This window comes from Drosophila sechellia, chromosome 2L (assembly GCF_004382195.2).
Source record: "Drosophila sechellia strain sech25 chromosome 2L, ASM438219v1, whole genome shotgun sequence".
NCBI classification, from domain to species: domain Eukaryota; kingdom Metazoa; phylum Arthropoda; class Insecta; order Diptera; family Drosophilidae; genus Drosophila; species Drosophila sechellia.
The window spans coordinates 6,692,311-6,711,514 of record NC_045949.1 but is presented as its reverse complement, the minus strand read 5'-3'; the positions used below and the strand labels follow the sequence as shown (position 1 = coordinate 6,711,514).

At 42.6% G+C, this 19,204-nt stretch overlaps 1 protein-coding gene across 2 annotated transcripts; it reads left to right on the top strand.

Moving 5' to 3' along the window:
* Window positions 1-18,071: 18,071 nt before the first annotated feature.
* On the top strand, window positions 18,072-19,151 carry LOC6611449. 2 transcript variants are annotated; one of them, XM_002035955.2, is made up of 4 exons: window positions 18,072-18,162; window positions 18,214-18,324; window positions 18,409-18,522; window positions 18,589-19,102. In XM_002035955.2, coding segments are annotated over exons 1-4 (729 nt in total). In that variant the 5' UTR covers window positions 18,072-18,160; the 3' UTR covers window positions 19,091-19,102. The 2 variants fall into 2 exon arrangements, with proteins under 2 accessions (XP_002035991.2, XP_032583273.1); XM_032727382.1 differs by having other exon boundaries at window positions 18,079-18,158; window positions 18,589-19,151.
* Window positions 19,152-19,204: the final 53 nt, after the last annotated feature.

Genomic DNA, 19,204 nt, shown 5'->3' with positions numbered 1-19,204 from the left:
ACTGCTGATGCTGCTGCTGCTGGGCGCATAACTGCTGGCTTCGGCCTCATCGAGCGGACTGAAGCACCGTAAAAACCTAATCACGGATCCGTGGAACGCTGACGCCGGCGCCCGGCCGAGAGTGAATCTCTGCTGCCGAGCTTGGAAAACTCTGCTGGTGCCGCAGCTGCTGCTGCTTGTGCCGCTGCTGCTGCTGCTGCTCCTGCACTTGACTTTTAGCCAGGGATTCGGAGTGCGGCCAAGTGCCATATGCCGTATGTGCCAAGTGTTGCGATTTTCGCCTAGATTTGGCAGCGACGTCGACGCTGGCAGCGACGTCAGCGAGAGAATGGCTCTCGTTGCTTTCCCGTATATCTATCTGTATATACGATTCGATGTGAATGCCCGCTCGGATGCGGATTGCTGCTGCTCCGATTTTACCGCTGTCAGCGAGCGTCTGCAGGCGACTGACGAGCGGAGCGGCAGTCGAGTTTCCACTCAGCGGAAACGCTATCACCACCACCACTGCGTTGCAGCGATGCGAGTGCGAGCGAGACGACGGCTGGTTCCAATTGGAACGGCGGAATAATGGCCAAGTGGAATCGGAACAGCCACCACCATTTGCCATGCTCGTGGCCACGCCCCCTTTCCAGCTAGCCATGGTTAATCTGGATTTTTGGTAGCTTGTTGTTGGTATTTTTAGTGCGCATACCGCTTTGATTCGTTCAAATCAATGCCACCGCCGAACAATGATGGCGAGTGGGTGGTGGTGGGAGTTGGTTGGCGAAGTGGGTGGGCGTAGGGTGGTAATGCAGGGTGTGCGTGTGCTGGGCGCGTGTTTGCTGGCCTTTGGTTTGGTAATACCTCCTCTCCTGTTGGGGGCGGGCTCTCTGGATTTTCTGCGATTTTCTATCTTTTTTTTCTTAGTAGATCAGCTCAAACCGCCATCGATTTGGTAATCGCTTTTGTCTCTGGCGTTTGAAGTGCGCCGCGCCATTTAATTTCAAGTGGTTCGTGGCACCTCGGCAAACACTAATGCCGCATTCCTCGCACTTGACTATCCCCCAATCGCCTTTGCCTTTGGCAGCTCTGACTTGGCACTCGCGATTGGTTTTTGCGCCATTAACTTACTTGCAAATGCTTTCTGCCTCGGCGAACGGTGGCTAAGTGATTTCCTGGGGGCCAACGTTAGATGCCACTTCGCATGGCTGTTTGATTTTTCTCAGCCAAAGGGCTTTTCACCTCTTATTGTTTGCCATTTAGTTATGGCTTCAAGTGTGTAATTCCATTATCTATGCCGGGAAATTGGTTTTCATACTACTCAGCAGATACGTGACTAGAAGTAACAACAGAGAAGATTTAGATGATCTCCTTCGGGAACTATTAAGGCTAAACGAAATTTCGATTTAGATGATCACTTTCGGGAACTATTATTAAAACAATACATTTTTAAATGTGCCAACCTTCATTTCTTAAAGGATAATAAAGCCATTGATTATATAAGATCTTTATGATCCAAATGTACCAAATGTTTAATCAATAGCAAACAATGTAGGGGCTAGTCTTTAAGTTTTAATCAGATGCATTTATTACCAGAAATTAGAATATATTTTCAGTTTGAGATTCCAACAGAAAATTCTGAAAATAAGCAGAAGCTGCTTCCCCAATAGCTTCTTAATTTGGGGGAAAACTTTGGAGTAAAGCTTTCTGTGAACCATAAATTAGACAATTTTGACAGGCATCTAATTTTTAAAAAACTCATGCATTTAATTGCGACATTAAAAGCGCAACTCCGAAAGCAAATGCCCACTGGTGGTGGGGTATCTTTAAATGCCCTGAAAAAATAAAAAAAAATCGTCTGGTTGAGGCGCACATGTCGTTGGGCGCCCCTCGAAATTATGACAAATATTTACAAAACACAAAGAGCTAATGTTCCCATTTCATCGGTCGCATAAATAAGTGTTATGAGCTCCCGTTTGTCCCTCCAGTCTCCGCCACAGATTTGAATATCTTTCTGGGCGTCCCAGATCCCAGCTTCGGATTATTGGTGTCACTCGGTTTTGGCATCGCTCCTCCAACACATGGCAACGATTTAAAGAATTACACACCAAATTTAGTGCGTCGAGGATGGAGTGTGAACAAGTGGAGTGCTCTCCGCTCCGATTCCCATCGGATGGGTACCGATCCCATTCCCTATCTGCTCTAGTTCCAATTAGAGAAGCGTCTACAAATCTGACTGGTATGCAGAGGAGATTGACGTGCGTCCATTAAAATCCGACGGAATTTGCTAGTCGAGGAAAATGAAGTAAGAAGGGAGTGTCATCTCAAAACCAGTTTCAAACAAAGGAATCTTATAAATACACATAATTCTATTGGGTTAAAAGAACATGAGATTAGATGCAAATCTTAAAAACGAATGATAGAAGTTCGTATTATGTTTACTCTCTTTCGTTGTGTATGCTTAAAAAATAATTGTTGGGTCATGCAGCCGCCAAAACTGTGCAGTAGACTAATTTCATACTTGTTAATATTTAAGCCAAATTAGCAGTAGCATGCCCATAGTGCAAACCGCTGCTCTCGCACGCATTTATCTGTACGGCGCTCATTCCTTTGTTCCTTTGTTGTTGTTAGCTACCTACGCTAAGCTTGGGCGCTGCATTTCGGCTGCCTGCCCGCCAATTGCTTTTTCGTCGTGCTTCGGAAGAGACCAAACCTACTTATTGTCGCTATCGTAAATTATCGCTATTTCGCAAAATAAAACTGTCGTAATAAAACAAACTTTCTTCGGTTTTTTATTATTCTCAACAGCTATTGAAAAAGCTCAATAGCTAAACAATAATTTAAACTGCAATTAGGAAAATCTATTTCACCATAAACTTTAAATAACACGGACTCATAAAAAGTCTATGAGTTGAACAAATCCTATCCCGTAAGAAATTACATAGAGTAGTTATTATAAGGCTAGACATCATATATGGTAGTCTGATAACTCAACCGGCTTTTATTTGAAAACGCTATCTATGCACTCGCATTGCCATATCACCGTAGAAGTGTAAGCTATCGTTTTCGAACAATTCGAATCGTTACAATTCGATTGGATTCTATATTGCCCGGTTGTAATCAAGATCCGAAATGAAGTTTTATAATGGATAATAAAATATATTTTTGACATGAATTTTCAATCAGAATTTTAATAGCCCTTAATAATAACATGGCTATCAGTTATCAGCGCACACAATCGGTTATCAGAGTAATTTTCGTCGGTTCGCTCTATACTCTACACAGAGAAAAATGAAGTGGGAAATTCAAAGTGGTAATATTATATTTATGAGATGGTTGGTTAAATGAGCAATAGATTGAAGGATAGAGTTATTTTGCATATCTAGAACCAGTTGGGAATTATAGCGCAGTAGAAGAAAAATGTATGTCCTGCTTGATCTTTGTTTGAATTGGATAAGTATATTTATGGGATATGGGATCATTTACTTAATCAAATATAATAATTCCCGGTGTACAAGGGCGAGAGAATCCTAGCGTAGTGCAATTGGAATTCCATATAGTCGCTCCTCCTCCACCTCCGTCCACTTGGTGCAGCCGTATAGCAAACGTATTCCGCGGCGTACCGGACTCAAGCCGATACCGTACCGCCAGGCGATCCATCCATCTATTACCTCTGTGTGGTGGCAATATTCCACCACCGAAGCTATAAATAATTTATTTATAGCTCTTACTCCACTCAGTGCTGCGGCGGTGCTATTGTTGATTTAGTGCCTCTTTATAGATCGATGGTTGGTGGGCTGCTCGTGTGGGCTCCACTGGGCTCAGATATTGCCGTGGTTGCCTCTGGATCGGGGATGCATAAACAGGACGCGCTTGGCCAAATGATTGGATAGGTGGCTTGGAGCCCCTGGCCCTTCAAAAGGGGAAGTGAGGGTGTTGGTTCAGGTTGTGGGCCTTATCTAATCGGTGGAGAACAGTTCGATGGTGGGTCACAGATCGATTGCGCTTTTCCGTTGATAGGCCCATATATTTAACCTGGAGGCGGCAGATTGAAATAAAACTCCGGTTTTATAGCCTCCCCCGACTATCCGAACCATTGCAGCATATCGGATAAGTAGTACTACCACGCACAGATCGCTGAAAGAGGACTGAATTGTTTACAAGTATTTATGACACCTCGATTTATCCAAACAGCAATTTTTATTGTAATTACTGACAGCTTATGGGTTCAGTGCAGTTCTTATGAAGCGATTAGTTGTCAAGTAGCGAAAATCTTAAGAGCTCAATCCAGGGAAATCCCAACTTTGGCTAAGAAATATTATGATACTATGATAAATTCTAAGATTGATATTAAGCTGTGAGGAGATGAGGTGAAATGGCTTAGTTAAGAACGAGCTGACATATGATCCCACAAAATTCCCACTTGGCTGTATTTTCAGTGTGCACCTTTGTTGATCGCTATTTGTATAATTTACAACTTGTAAACGCGGCTCATTCGACGCAGAAGAGCCAAGTCAGCAGAAAGCAAATAAGTTGCTCCGATAAAGGGAATTGTGTGTGGAATGAGTTTTGTGGCGACACGGAGTCTACCGGGTTAGTGCTCGCTTTTATTGATAAGTTGTAATTATGTTTATGACACACGTCTGTTTGCCGGGGCTACCTTTGGCTATGGCCAGAGATAAGTATTTTTAGATATTATCCGTAAGTTGTACGGTTGCAGCGGTCATCGTTCTGTGTGGGATAACCATTCTGTCAGAGATCCATGGGAACTTGGCCAGTAATCACTTCAAAAATTGCAGAAGGAGAGGTAATTGCATTCATTTCGAAACTTTCCAGGGAAACCTACAAAAAGTGGTAACTTCAAATATGTGTTGAAAACTAAATATCTGTAATCAGAGTACAGAATATCAAAGTATCCATAGCATCTTAGCATTTAAAAAACACATCAATAAAGCTTGATCACTTTCCCTTTAGACCTTTAATTGTATTTCGCTCGTAAAAACAACTGACCTAGTTTCCGTAAATGTTTTTCAACAAGTTTGTATTTTTTCTAGCCACACAAGACCAACAAAGGCCGAGATATTTAATGCAAATACACACCGAAAACAGAAGAGGGGCAGCGGGATGGGGGCAGCGAAAACATTGTCCAAAAGCTAATTACCAAACAAACGAAACTCGATTGAATCGATTGATTTTCCATTCGTATCCAGATAAGCAACCATTGCCTCGATAAAGATTTGTTATCACTGAAAACAGAGGCGCAATCGCAGTCACCCATCCGCCCCTCCCCTTTTCCACCATGCGCAGTGGCGAGTCGACGGTGATTGGATTGCCGATTGGCCCACTCTCGAGTGGGAGGAGCCGCCCCTCCGAGAACCCCCAATTGGTGGCCCCGACCAAGGCCCCCCTGGAGGGGGTGGTGGTCGGGTGCTCGCCCGCATCGTGAGTGCTGAAGGAGCACAGACGTATGCCAAAAAGCATAAAAAACGTAGCTGGCTGATAACAGACATTCCAGAGCCATGTTATGGGCGGAGCCAACCGTTTGGGACAGCGCCGTGCAAATCAAGGTAAAACAAATACAAATCGAACAAAAATATTTGCTTTAGCCAGCCAAAAAATACAAAATACAAAGAGGTATATGTATACATTGTGCACAATTTTTGTGTCTTTTTCACGCTCTCTTTCTGTCCATCGAGCTTTTAAATAATTAAATTGTGATTTTAGCGTAAATATTAGGTGCCTTTTTAAGGGAAAAGAAAATCCCAATAGCAATCAATTGCGAGTGCCATTCGAAATATGTGTGTTTAAAATTATAAAGTGGGAAATTGGAATGGTGCAAAAATAAGTTTATAAGGGTTTATAATTACATCTATTAGTTTTCTACTTCTTTTCTGACTCGAAATCTGGAATGTAAAACATATAGATATCCAGAAGTCACAGTTCATTTGATTTCCATTTGCGTGCCATACTCCTACTTAAGTTCGCTAGAAGTTCTCATACCAGTAAGTATCTGAACACCCCATGCAAATAAAATTGGAGCAAACAACCATCCGATTATTAGAATCTATATTTAGACGTGGAAAGTTGATTGCTTGCATTAATTGGCCAAAGCAGCAGCTACAAGCCCGATAATTAACAAGTTCCATTGTCAAAAGTGTCAACGCGGTTACTTGAAAAGCCAATCAGCTCCAGCTCCAACTCCATTTGCTCGGATCCCACGCCTCCACGAAAGTATCTGAAACTCAAACTGTGAGCTCGTTGTGCAATTAAACCAACCACAACAACAGTAATAACAACAAATAGAAAGACGGACTGAGGGACTGAGGCACCCGCACAAAAGCCAAGCTGGCGATGATGTCATATGTGCATAGGCCACGGAGGAGTGTGTGTACTATTTGCAGGCACTGTTAGATGATCATATTGTAGCAGCCAAAGTGGGAATCCGAATTCATGTGCTCATTAATTTAGCCAGCGAGCCAGTGAGCCAGCCAACCAACACAGAGATGCAGCCAATGCCGATGTCTCCTTCGCTCCGGGTGTAATGTGCACAACTCACTCGGATACGTTTGTATCTCATGGATAATTGTCTGGGCCGAGTATCTGTTGCGCTGCGGCGGTGCTGCCCCCGGAATCTAGACAGTGTGGCCAATTTAGTCTGCTTTGGCAAATCAATTAAATTCAATTAATCCCCCAACACTCTTAATGGAACGTAATGAAAAGGGTGACATGACTGCGATGCGACTACACATCCAGATACAGATACAGATACTGATAGAGCCATAGGAACGGCTCGCCAACGACAACGGATACATGACGTTCCGGACACCAATGCCAGGCCAGGCCAGGCCGGACCGGATCGGACTGGAGACGGTGATGGAGATGGAGCCGGGCTGGGTTTGATTGAGGGAAAAAATCGCATGACTGAAACGATTTGAGCTTGACACCCTTTCACTACAAGAAATAACTCAGATATGTCCAGAAGTCGGAGAACTAATTCTAGCTAACTAACATATTATCAACAAGATGCTTAATTATATTTATGAGTAATAATTAGCTTATTATTTTAGATAGTGCTACTAGTCTTTAAGCGCATTTTCTTTCAGTGCACTGCAGTTTTTTGTCTCCCACAATTCGCCAAGCTGAGTGGCATTCGTTAATTGTAAAATATATCGCTATCCTTCTCGGAGGTTTTGATTCAACATCAGTGCAAAAACGTTTCTCACGCTTCGGAGTTTGACATTTTCGAACTTTTGCATGATTTCAAAAACTTAATTGTTCTTAACTGTTTTATTTGCTTTTTATGGAACTGAAAAGGAGACAGACGAGCAATTGGGAGCAGAAGTCGAAAGTGCTATTGCGATTTCAGTTCATGGATATGATACTTGATATAAATTTGATCTTTACTCTAAAAATATGAGTTTTAACCTCTGTACATACAAATACGTAATTCTAGGCAATAAATACGTGCAACTGTTTGGGATATTCAAGTTACAACCCAATTGTGTCGAAAGAATCATTGAAACCGTTTGAGGCAAAACATAAATCTGATAATCTGAAAATTACCCACAACATAAAAGACATACATTGTGGGCAGAAAAAAAGGGTTCGGCAGCAATTTTCCGGGCGAACAAAGCTTTAAAACAATTTGGCAAGGGCATTAATAAAATTTGCGGTTAAATTGTTGCATAAATATTGGCTCAAGTGAACAGAACAGAAGGCGCACGTGTCCCAGTCCAAGTTCTGCATACGGTGGCCCTATAATTATGGGATAATGTCGCTCCGCCAATGTCGATGGGGGGTTGACTCTCCGGCGGTATCGGGATCAAAGGGTAAGTCTTGAATTCGCCGGCAGCCTACGACAAGGAGGACAGAAACAGCAAGGCAACAAGGCAACAAAAGGAACAATCAGCGCCGCAAGGCGTGATGTCCTTATGCGCTTGCCACTGTATCCTCCCGTTTCCGGTTACCCCTTTCCGCAATCTAGAATCCGGAACACCCCTTCCGTAATCGCTTTGCTCACGGCTCAGTTCACATGTGACAACATAATAGCAACAGCTCCGGGCGACCACAATGCCCGGCTAATGGAAGTGGAAATGGAAATGGAAACGGAGCAGACTGGCAGAGCAGCAAAATGCAGAAAATTGAGCAACGAACCTCGAAACTGGGTTAATCGGAAGGGGTAATTATTTTAATTACAGCCAAAACGCTACGCTTATGCAAAACTCTCACCTAATAACACCACTAGTCGCGCAGCTCGTTTATCCAGCGGTGCGATTAGTCCGCACCTTTCTTTTGATTGTACCTCTAGTAGCAGTCGTTATCCTTCGCTTCTATTTACAAGTTAAAGTAATTAAGCAAATTACTAAGGCCACGGGAACGGGGAAGCGACAAGCCAACTGAATGACCCTTTGCTAGTAAATATAGAATAGTTAGGGATGGTAGCGCACAACAATCCATAAATTGGAAACTTCAAACTGAAGAATAGTTAAGGATAGTTTATGAAGAGAAACCATGCATAGTTTAAAGACAAAGTTACACCACTTAACAACTTCACTTATATCTTTAGACCAATTTAAGCCTTTTAGTCTTTGAATAAATATAATGAAAGATTCATGATGAGATACATTTATAGAACTTTCTTTTGCCATCTCTAGCACGGTTGTAAGCACAGCAACTCCTTCGTTTGTCAGCTCGAGCAAAGCTCTGGATACGATATTCCCTGAAGAAATCAAGCTAAAAACTATTCACAGGTCAGACTTGGAAGGTGTACTCGTACCACCCCGATTTGCAGGGGATATTTTATGTGCTGTTGTTGGTTGTGGTTTGTGGCACTCTATTTGCATATTATGTCATCAGCAGTCCATCAGTTGTGTTGTCTTCGGGGACCGTCAGCCGGTCAGCTATCCCATATCCTGGACGAGAGTGGGCGCAAATGGAAGTGGGTGATGGCACATAGCCCATTGTCGGGTGTAAAGTTCACAGATAATCGTGTGCATTTCCCCAATTGGGCCACTGAGTGCATAACTAGTCATTAGAGTCACCTTTCTTGGCTTAATTAAAACCCGCACACACAGCAAACGAATTAGTGGGTTTGTAACTTGCTAAAATAATAATAGGTTGCGAGGTCATTTATCAACCTAACAAGGTTAGTAATGCTAACTAGGGTGACAGAAGAACGTAGTTGTGCAGCAATCCCTCTCTACGGAAGATGCAGCCAGTAAGAAGAATTCTTCCAGGGTGGCGCCCCTTAAATTCGGTCACTTTCAATTTGTTTCAATTGAACAAAAATCGGCGAAGAAATCTCCATTCGCAACACGAAACAGCAGCTGTAACTTCAAAGAGCAAAAGCCCCGATTCCGTTGGCTTTATGAAGGTTGCGTGACTTCTGGCCATCTGGCCACAGAGATCCTCCATCCATCCATCCATCCCTCCAGATATCTTGCCCTTCAAATCCATCGATGTGAGGGCGACGATTTCGAATTCGACGGCGATGACTGGCCTGATGTTGACCAATTAATTGTCATTAAGCGTATTTGAAGATTTTTAATTAAAACCAAATCTTCGGCTTAATTTAAATTGATCGCGCTGAGTCGCTGACGAAAATGCTTTCTCAATGACATTGCGGCCGTCGATTCTGAGATACTTTTTTGGGGGTGGACAAGGGGGCGGCTGATCCATTAGCCCCCATCACCAAAGTGACCCTGAAAAAAAAGGTTAATATTTTTGGTTTACTACGCTTAAAATAATGGTAATTTATAGTTACCATTTTTACCATATTATATTTGAGGTAGCATGCTTATGGCTTATGGCTTATTTGTAATATAGATTGAATTTACTTAAGAATATTATCCAAGAAATATTCAACATTTTGTAATCTTTATCCAAACTACTATTTATTATTATTATCCTCATATTGCTCATTTGCTTGAAATTCCGAGACGAATTGAATTGTTTCGGATCTCGATTCGGAACCCGCTGAAAATCAGCAGCCGCAGTTTTGACACAAGAGGCGGTGCCAGCAGATGCGGCAGACACCACAAGTTGAGTTTTTAAATTTAAAGAGTACGTAGATTATAACCATTTATTGGGGCGAGGGTGGGCGCAAGAGTTGGGAGTTAATTTCTTTTCGGCAATTCACTGGGTTATTTTATGTGCGCCTTTTTGATTGGCGGTGCATTTCATGTTCAATGTGCGCTGACGGCTTTACGATCCGATTCCGAGTCCAGTTCGCCTTCCATTCATTATTATTTATTCTCCCAGCTGTTTTTCCGTTGTTTTGCTGTTGATTTCGGTTAATTTAGTGCGCAATTAGGAAGCACTAAGTTCTTTTGTGCTCCATGCCGCGCTCTGACCTTTGCCCCCGTCCCAGTCCACCGCCATTCACTGGCCTGACTCTTCACTCTGCTGTCCAGATATGGTGATAAAAAAACGGTTGACCAGCTTACTTACGAACTTACGAAAGGTGCTAAGCTATAGTGATAACGCCATGCGATTACAGGCACCCATATACCATATTCCAGACCAGAGTCCATGCAATCGTATATGTATACTGGGCAATCACAATCACATACACCATTACCATCACCATCACCATCATCACCTGACTCGGAATGCCAAACTTCTGCGGCTTTTGGGGTTTATCGGGGCGCAAGTCTTTTATCATCGATTGGTGGCTAGCTGGTGGTTGTTGAGGTGGCATGTGTACATAAATTCATAAATAAAAATCGTTTCATAAATCGTTTTGTGGCCATCGAGAAGGCTGCTAATTGCCCAATGAATTGCTTGAAATTAACTCAAGGCGATTTCGGTTGAACGGATACCGTGAAAATACGATAAACAATCTGGATTTCGTGTGAAATTATGGGCACTTGTAAAAAACAGCTAATGAATGGTAAATATTCATTTGAGCAGAAACTTCAAGGCTTTCAATACCCAAGGTATTCAAAGTTGATTGATAATGCTTACAGATTTGATGTCAAAAGTATGATTTAAAAGATTTTTTTTTTTTTTTTTTTTTTTTTTTTTTTGGAGTAACTAATTCTATTTATTAAGATTTCAAAAGGAATCGTTCAGTAATTCCTCTGAACTTAACCTAATGTGTGATAAAGATAAATGAGACCAAGTGGTATCTTAATTATAAAGTACAAAAGAAAATGTAATATGTTATGTAATCCTCCGGGTAAGGAGATCGCTGGGGTGTACCCTCTTCAGTCTTCGGAGAGAGATGGGATCAGCTAGGATAGTTGCTAGTCGGTTCGGGTGGGCCATAAGCCTGTCGGCATAACGGCTGCTGTGGAAATTAATCTGATCCCCAAGAAGGGTAACTTTCAGATCTCTTTCGATGACTATGTTCGTCACGTACCAGGGGAGCCCAGATGCGTGACGTGCAGCTCTTGACTGGACCACACGGAGCCTATTAAGCTGGGATTTGGCGGCAGTTCCCCACACCTGGATGGCATAACTCCACGTTGGAGCGAGAATGGCTTTGATTAAAAGAGCCTTAGAGCTCATTTGAAGTTTGCTGGAGTGGAAGAGCCAGTCGAGCTTTTTTAGCTTCGCCAGTGACTTTGATTTGACCGACGTGATGTGGGCCCCCCATGTCAGTCTCCGATCTAGATGAACTCCTAGGTAGCAGTGCGATCTAGCATTGGTGATAGGGCTTCCATTGAAGGTCAGATCTGTGCAGGTTCCGGGTCGCAGGGAAAAAGTTACACAGGCTGACTTTGAGGAGTTAATGGCCACATTCCATTTGGCAGTCCATTTTTCGATTGCGTGCAGCCATTCCTGGACCGCGTTGGAGGCAGTTTGCAGTGAAGGATGGGACGCCAGCATGGCAGTGTCATCGGCGTAAGTGGCCAGGAGCAGCTGAGCCGGGGGGATTTAAAAGATACAAACGCTTGTTCGATCATATTATAACTGACATATGACAGCAAACGAGTAGAAGATATAAATATTGACCCATCCAAACTATCCCGAATCCTGTTTGCATATATGTAACGCTCGAGTGGTCAACACTTACGGATGTCCGGATGTTTGGCCATGTGCCGACGCCACGAAGCCATTACTTAATTATCATAACCAACTAGGCACGGGGTTTTGGGCCAACTGCGAAAGGGGTTTATCCGTAAAAATTACACCACACCCAGAATGGACGGCCCGCCACCGACGCAACACACGTCGCTAATAAAATAATAAATATCCTGGACAGACGTTGCCCCCCTCCATCCAGAAGTTATCCTGCCACTCAGCCACACGAAAATTGTCGAAACGAAAACAATTTCATCAACGTAATATGCCGTGGAGGCATAAAGCACGAAAGAGTTGAGCACGATGGAGGTAAATTGCCATATTTTATGCTCCACTCGCCCGTGTTTGTCAATTGAAATGCAATTTTCATAAAGCACACACGTGTGTATCTGTATCTGTACCTGTGTGTCTGCCGGGTACGTGTATCCGACAGATACAAAAGTGTCCCCTCGCAGACTCCGCTGCCCTCTAAACGACAGAGAAGTCAGCTAGTCCTGCGACTTTTTCCACCGATATTGGTTTCCCACTCTGGCTCCAGCTCCAAAGTCCATCCCCCGTTCCAAACGCTAGTCGCTGGTTTTTCCATGTCGAACATAGTCGTCCCCAGCGGAGCACTTGCAAATGCGACCAAAGCACGTTCCGCAAAAACTCTAATGACAGGCAAATAAATTTCGAAGAAAATATATTTCGAAAAATTGATCTGACGTGTCACGCGAGTGCCGAAGCACCAGCATCCAGCCATAAGGTACCAAGTACCAAGTGGTTTGAAGTGCCAACCTCTTGAAATGGCATCAGAAAACAAAGCACACGAAGCTGTATCTATTTCATTAGTATTCTTAATGAATATATTTCATGGGTAAGGCAAGACAAGTTTTTTAAAAGTACTCAAGGTTTGACAAACCGAAGAGCATGAAGTATTTTAAATACTATCTGTATGAACAACTTGACTCTCTTAGGTGTTATATGCATATACTTTAAACTATTTAAACTTGGTAGCTACAAATTGATTGTATCCTCTTTTAAGCCTGCTAGTAGTACGGCAGTTCTTTAGGTCCGGCGCCTTGCGGAAAAACCACATCATATGGCTGCCAATAAAAGCTCCATTTGAGTTTTTGCAACTGCGAGCTCAACGCATTTGGCTGCGGGCAAACGTAGAGCAATAAGCGTTTTTATTGCCTATACAACGGCGTATTTTTACCACGGAGCGAGTGCGACTGTCAAAGGACTTCGGAGGAGACTGGGTGGATGCCAAGGATACGTGTGCGAAGCCGCAGAGTTGCTCCCCCGGGTATTCGAGTGCGACATAATGAATTACCTTTATTGACAACTTAATGTTTATCGCCGAGCTGGGCCGCAGTCGCATAAGGATGCTGTCAGGTTAAGCGTGCTTAATGGCAGGTGGATAGGCTGTTGATGGTGATCTCGATGGTGTCCCCAAGCGGGGGCCATCGATGTTCCTTGTTTTTTTGTGTGGAATAATTTAGTGGGCGCAGGACACGAAGGAGCTGGTAACAAGACGCTCGGTACTTCGCAATCAATTGAAATCAACGGCAACGGCGATGTCCTGATGAATTATTCAAGGACCCATGTCGGAGTCAGCAATCAATTGGCGTTGACATCGCGCCTGCCCCGCCCCTTAAGCCTGCTAACCCCGCCCTAAAAAGGCACGAATGGAGTCTCAAGGAGCGGAAATTGAAGGCATGATTAATTGGAAATAAGTTTATAATTAGCAGGCAAACGACTTTAATTGGTCGCATGGGGCGAGAATCGTTATATTCTTTCTTTGCGAAGCTAATAAAGATTCGCCACGGACTCCATTCCGTTCGTAACCAGAAAGAAGTCAGAAAAGTCATTTCCGATGCGGAAAATTGAAAAGGTATAGCTTGGGGCCAGGACCGGATTCCATTCCCTCATTCTTTTCATCAAAGTTTACATCAAAGACGTTGAACTGCCGGAAAAGCGAGGGTGTGGTCTTTCCACGTCTTCGGAGGCGGAGTTTCGATAACTTACGGATGAGATGGTGGCGCTTCCTTGAGTGGCTTCAAATACCTTTTGAGCTTCCTTCGCTCACTCATGTACAAATGTATTTAGAATCTGCCCTGACTTGATGGCATTTCAATAGTCTAGTTAGAGGAGCCCCGTTTGCGCGGATCGGGTTAACGCATTAAATTAATTAACCCTTTGGGTTTGCGTGTTCAGCGGATACGCTTCGTGATTCCACCTCCCATTTGGTGGCTCCAGAAGGGTTCTGGTTAAGCGCCTGCTTGCTGTTTGCTCAGCTTGGACAAAGCGTATTGCATATTTCTGGAAAACGCACTGCGGGAGGTGCCCACAGAGTACACTGAAAGCAATTTCGAGAGTTATTTACAAACAGCTTTTAAGCAATTGGAGAATATAAATACTTGTGGCAGTAATGAAACTGCCCAAAAATATATTAACTTCTCAACATAATTGTCTAAAGACTATAGTAGACACTCTTAACTAGACAATTGGTAAATTAATTAGCTTATAAATATTAGTTTTATTCAATTAAGATTTATTTTAAATTGGATATTACATTAGAAACTCCTTCCATTAGTACTAAAAACCAGCCATTCTTGGTGCCTAATTTTCCTCAGTGTACCTGTAAGTGGAAGAGTGTGTCTGTGGGTGGTGGGTGTGGTCCTGCCCCTTTTGATGTGCTCATAATGGGCGCGGTCGAATGTTGTTGTTGGTGGCTCCATTTCACGGCGGCGAAGGCAAATGCGCCAAATCACGTTCCGTCAACAAATATTGAGGTATTCTGCTTTAGCCGTTTTTTTTTCTTTGGCTCAGAGTCCTTTGGCCACGCACAAATTAGCATGTCCACCGATAATTGTCCTTTCGTGGAGATGACCCGCTGAGATAACTGGCCATAGTTGTAACTGATTTCAGCCGCCGTCGCTGGTCGGCCAACTCTTTTCGCCCGGAATTTGATTTTCCCATTGGAATTTTATTGGAAAATCGCGTGCAGCTAATAGTATTTTTCATACGCCAATCGCTACAGTTTTTTCCTTCAATCCTTGGCTTTCCTCAGTTGTCCAAACTTTAAGGAAATTATGTGGGCAAAACAAATTAAGAGTGAAATAAAATGAAATGGCTGGCTGAAATGCAAATATAAATGCGAAAATATGATATTTAATTATGGCCGTAGCCCTTCCACTTGCAGTTCGCAGACACGGCTAACTTTTCCATTTTCCCCCATTTTGAATAAATTTGCATTTCACTCGAGTCCGCGCAACAATGAAAAGCGCGCGGCAACAGCAATAACAACGGTAATAAGAGGCAATTGAAAAGTTTAGCATAAGTCGCAAGCGACCTAAGTGAGTTAAAAGCGAGCCCGAAGTTTCTTAACGTCTTTTCTTAAAGGCCGAAATGCTCTGCAGTGCTGCACAGGAAAATGTGAAAATAGCTAAAAACTTTTAAGCATATTAATAAAAAAATAAAAGCCAAATTGGATAATAAGGTAAAATAGTAAAGAAAACCAAGCTCGTAACTATTTAAATAATAATCGTAATGAATTTCAATTTGTTTCTGTTGAAAATAGATTTATTTATGTTTTTATATAATAATCCATTTAAAGCATATTTTATTATCTTCTAATTTGTGTACTTTCTGCGACATGAGCAGCTACTTTTAGCTTGAAAAGAGCTTTGTTCACAACATTGTTTCAAGTTGCTAAAAAATTAAGCCTCTCTTGCCGTTGGTAAAGTCATTTTAAGACCCAAAATCAGCCAGCAGACAACTGGAGTTTGTGAAGAGCCAAAATTGAGTATATAACTGAAGTTTAATTTGTTTTTACAAGCATAAACGCTTTTTAAACGCTTAATAATCAAACATGGGGTAACACTACGCCAGCACATAGATTATCCATGGATTATCCAACTCCTTCCCCATTTGACTATATTTTGAATTACTTTGAGCACTCTGCTTTTGTTGAACCCTTGCTGACGACTTGTTTGTTTATTTGTTTGCCTTTCGACAACCGCGAAGCTTCAACCGCATGAAAATGGGTATGGGAAAGTGGGCTGCCCCTGATGAGGTTGCAAACACCTTGCGGCTAACAAGTGCACAGCTCCCAGAATCCCATTCCAACAGAATCGAAACCAGCCCAGTTCAGTCCAATCCAACCAAGCCGCAATCCATTGTCAACCGGCTTTTTCAGCCATCACAATCACATTTCACTGACATACCCTGTCAAGGGTTCGTTAATTGGGGTGCAGAGTGTATAAGTTTATAAGAAACTTCAGCTTATTTAAATAAGCTATAAAGTATTGAAGTACATGGTGTCATGTCCGCATTACTATTCTATAAATGAAAGTGATTCAAAAACTGTTTTCAGTAATGTTTTTTAGTTAGATAATTTATAGGTTTATTAATAGAAACAGTCTGAAAATTATGTATCTTTACAACTACTATCTTTAGAATGTATAAACTTCGTTCTGATCGCCGTTTAGCTGCCGACACCTTTGCTTTTCGGCTGCATTCCATTTCGTTGTGTATTTTCGATTTTAAACGCAAGCGGCGAATGCAAGTCACAGTGGCACCACCCAGAGCCACCCAGATCCACCCAGACCCACCAGACCAGCACCACCATTGGGTGACACCACCCAGTTCGCGATTCCGAGGGAATGCGCAGGTGTGCGCTGAAAAACATGCTAAACCGCCCGGCTGACGTTAAGCGATTTTCGAATGAATTGAAACTTGCTATTGTTGCGGCACGGAATCGTTTACCTTTTACCTTTTTGTGGCATGAAAGGATGTGCGACGGTGGGTGTGGCAAAGGTGCAAACAATTTGGCGGATTAAATGAGTCCCAAATGAGACGTTTTTATGCCCGCCACACACACACTTTATGCAACATCATAAAGTCCACTGCGGACTTAGCCAAAGCCGCTGCTTAATGCTTCAGCTCGACGAAGCTCGACCCATTCCTTCTACAAAATGAAGAGAAAGGAGAAGAGCACTTTCAAATAAATCCCCCGTCGAATACTGTCAAAAATTAAGTTATTTCTTTTCGATATTGAATTTATCAGGAGGACATGAGACGGCGGCATACGTGTCCTGAATAGCTATGCCACAAATGCGAGTGGCAGCGGTCGAACCGACATCCGATGCCAGCCATTAAAAGTGTCGCTTGTATTTAAATAATCAATTGTCTCACGGACAAGGATGTGAAACATTTAAAAATGCGCTGTCTTGCTGAGAAGGGATCCTTTTAGGAAATGAGGGAGCATCCGAGCCAAATTCGGTTATTCAATTGGTTTGTTGCCTAGTAAATGACACCCGATGGTCTTTGAATTTTAAAATAAGGAATCCAAGGTGTATTTTCCAGGACGTGTTCTCAGTTGGCACATTTCTTTTATTTTGGCTGGAGGGTGGATTTGGTTTGGTTTCCATTTGACTACGATAGCCGCCTTCCACTGAATTTCACCCACAAAATGGGTGCGATTGTTATTTACATTCTTTTGGGCTGCATTTGCTTTTATGTGGTGGCAATTTATTCAAATTGAGACATTAGACAAATTAAATTTACACGTATCACCCTTGATTGTTACCGCCTGTATATTCGTTTAATTATGACATTATTCAAAACAGTTCATTTGCATTTCGTAATACGAATAAACATTTACGGTTATTCCGCTTGGATATGAAAAATCCAATTTAAGACCATCGTATTCGGAAAACAATATGTTGAACAGTTTTACAAGCAACGTGAATGCCATCCAAGAAGTATGCAAACCCATATTCCAATATTCTAGAAATTATCTAAATTAATATAGAAATGTATTGCTCATCTTTTATTCCAAACATCACAGATACATTCAAAATATTTAAATGTACTTCATTTAAAACACTTAAAAATGGTCTGTTGAGGAACGTTAACTTCCTTCTTTTTATGGACCCAAAAAGTATGCTTTGCTTTTCTCTTCTCTTTTCGAAAGTATTTTGCAGTTTTAGCTTAAGTTTCAGACTTTTAACTTCTACCTTTTGAACTCTAAAATATAATTCAAAAATCTTCAGTGGTTTTAAAATTCTTAGTGACTTAAATGCGATGGAAGATGTCCGTACTTTGCGGTTTGATATCCAATGGGATGTTTTCGAGGGCATGCAAATAGTTGACATCAATTCAAAGCATGTATGGTCAGAGATATTTAAAGTTTAGATGTTAAAATTAAAATATATTTAGGTACTATGACATGGTGATTGAGTTCATGTGGTCCAATTCATTTCTGAAAAGTCTAGTCTATGAGAGTCTGGGACTATTCGATTTGCCGGATATGAAAGAGACTTATTCTTGGTAATGAATCATTCTGTGTGCTATTATCAAAGAGTTATAAACAAATGTATAGTAATATAACATTATTTGAATATTGTTATAAAGGTATGTGCGACACATCCTGCGAAACGAGTGCTCCGTGATGATGATCAGCGAGGACGAAACGCAGATAAGGGCAGTGGGATTGCTGGAATGGATGACCGAGGAATGGCACTCCTGGTATGATCTATAAATCCACTTTCATTAGCCTTATAATCACTAGTAACATGTCTGCTTTTATTACAGGGTCTTCTTTCCCTCTTCGTTGCCCAGGAATCTGTTCCAGCAGATCATAATGATGAAGAAGGAGCTCATCGATGCGACCAAAGCGAACATGGGCATCTCCACCTACGATGCACTCTTTGTCCACGAAATCGCCTTTCCGGATGGGCTCTACTTTAACCGCGATTTCCTGTCGACCATCTTCGATGTCTTCGGCTTTGTGGCCCAGCACATGCATATGCCGCGAGTTAGCTTCATCGCCCTGAGCTCCGTGGACCAGGAGGCCGCCAGTCTGATCGATTACGACGAGATCGGGCGGACTATCTACTCGATCTACAAGGTGGGCAACACCCGCCCCTTTGACATCCTCCGCGAGCTGGACGAGATGTACGCCCTGCTGTTCGAACTGGCCGTATCGCCGGTACTGAAGTACATCGAAATGCCCGGATTCGAGGAGTTCCACGAGGCCCTGGATGCCAGGTTGGCCAAGGAGGCAGCCGAAAAGCGGCACGACGACGATATTTGATATGTTTTTTGCTGTCATCTTTACATAAATGTCTGCCTACTCTTGGGCTTCACCATCGTAATTCCCCCAGCTTCCCTTCCACTAGTACTTAATTGCAGGCACCATTGTGGAGCG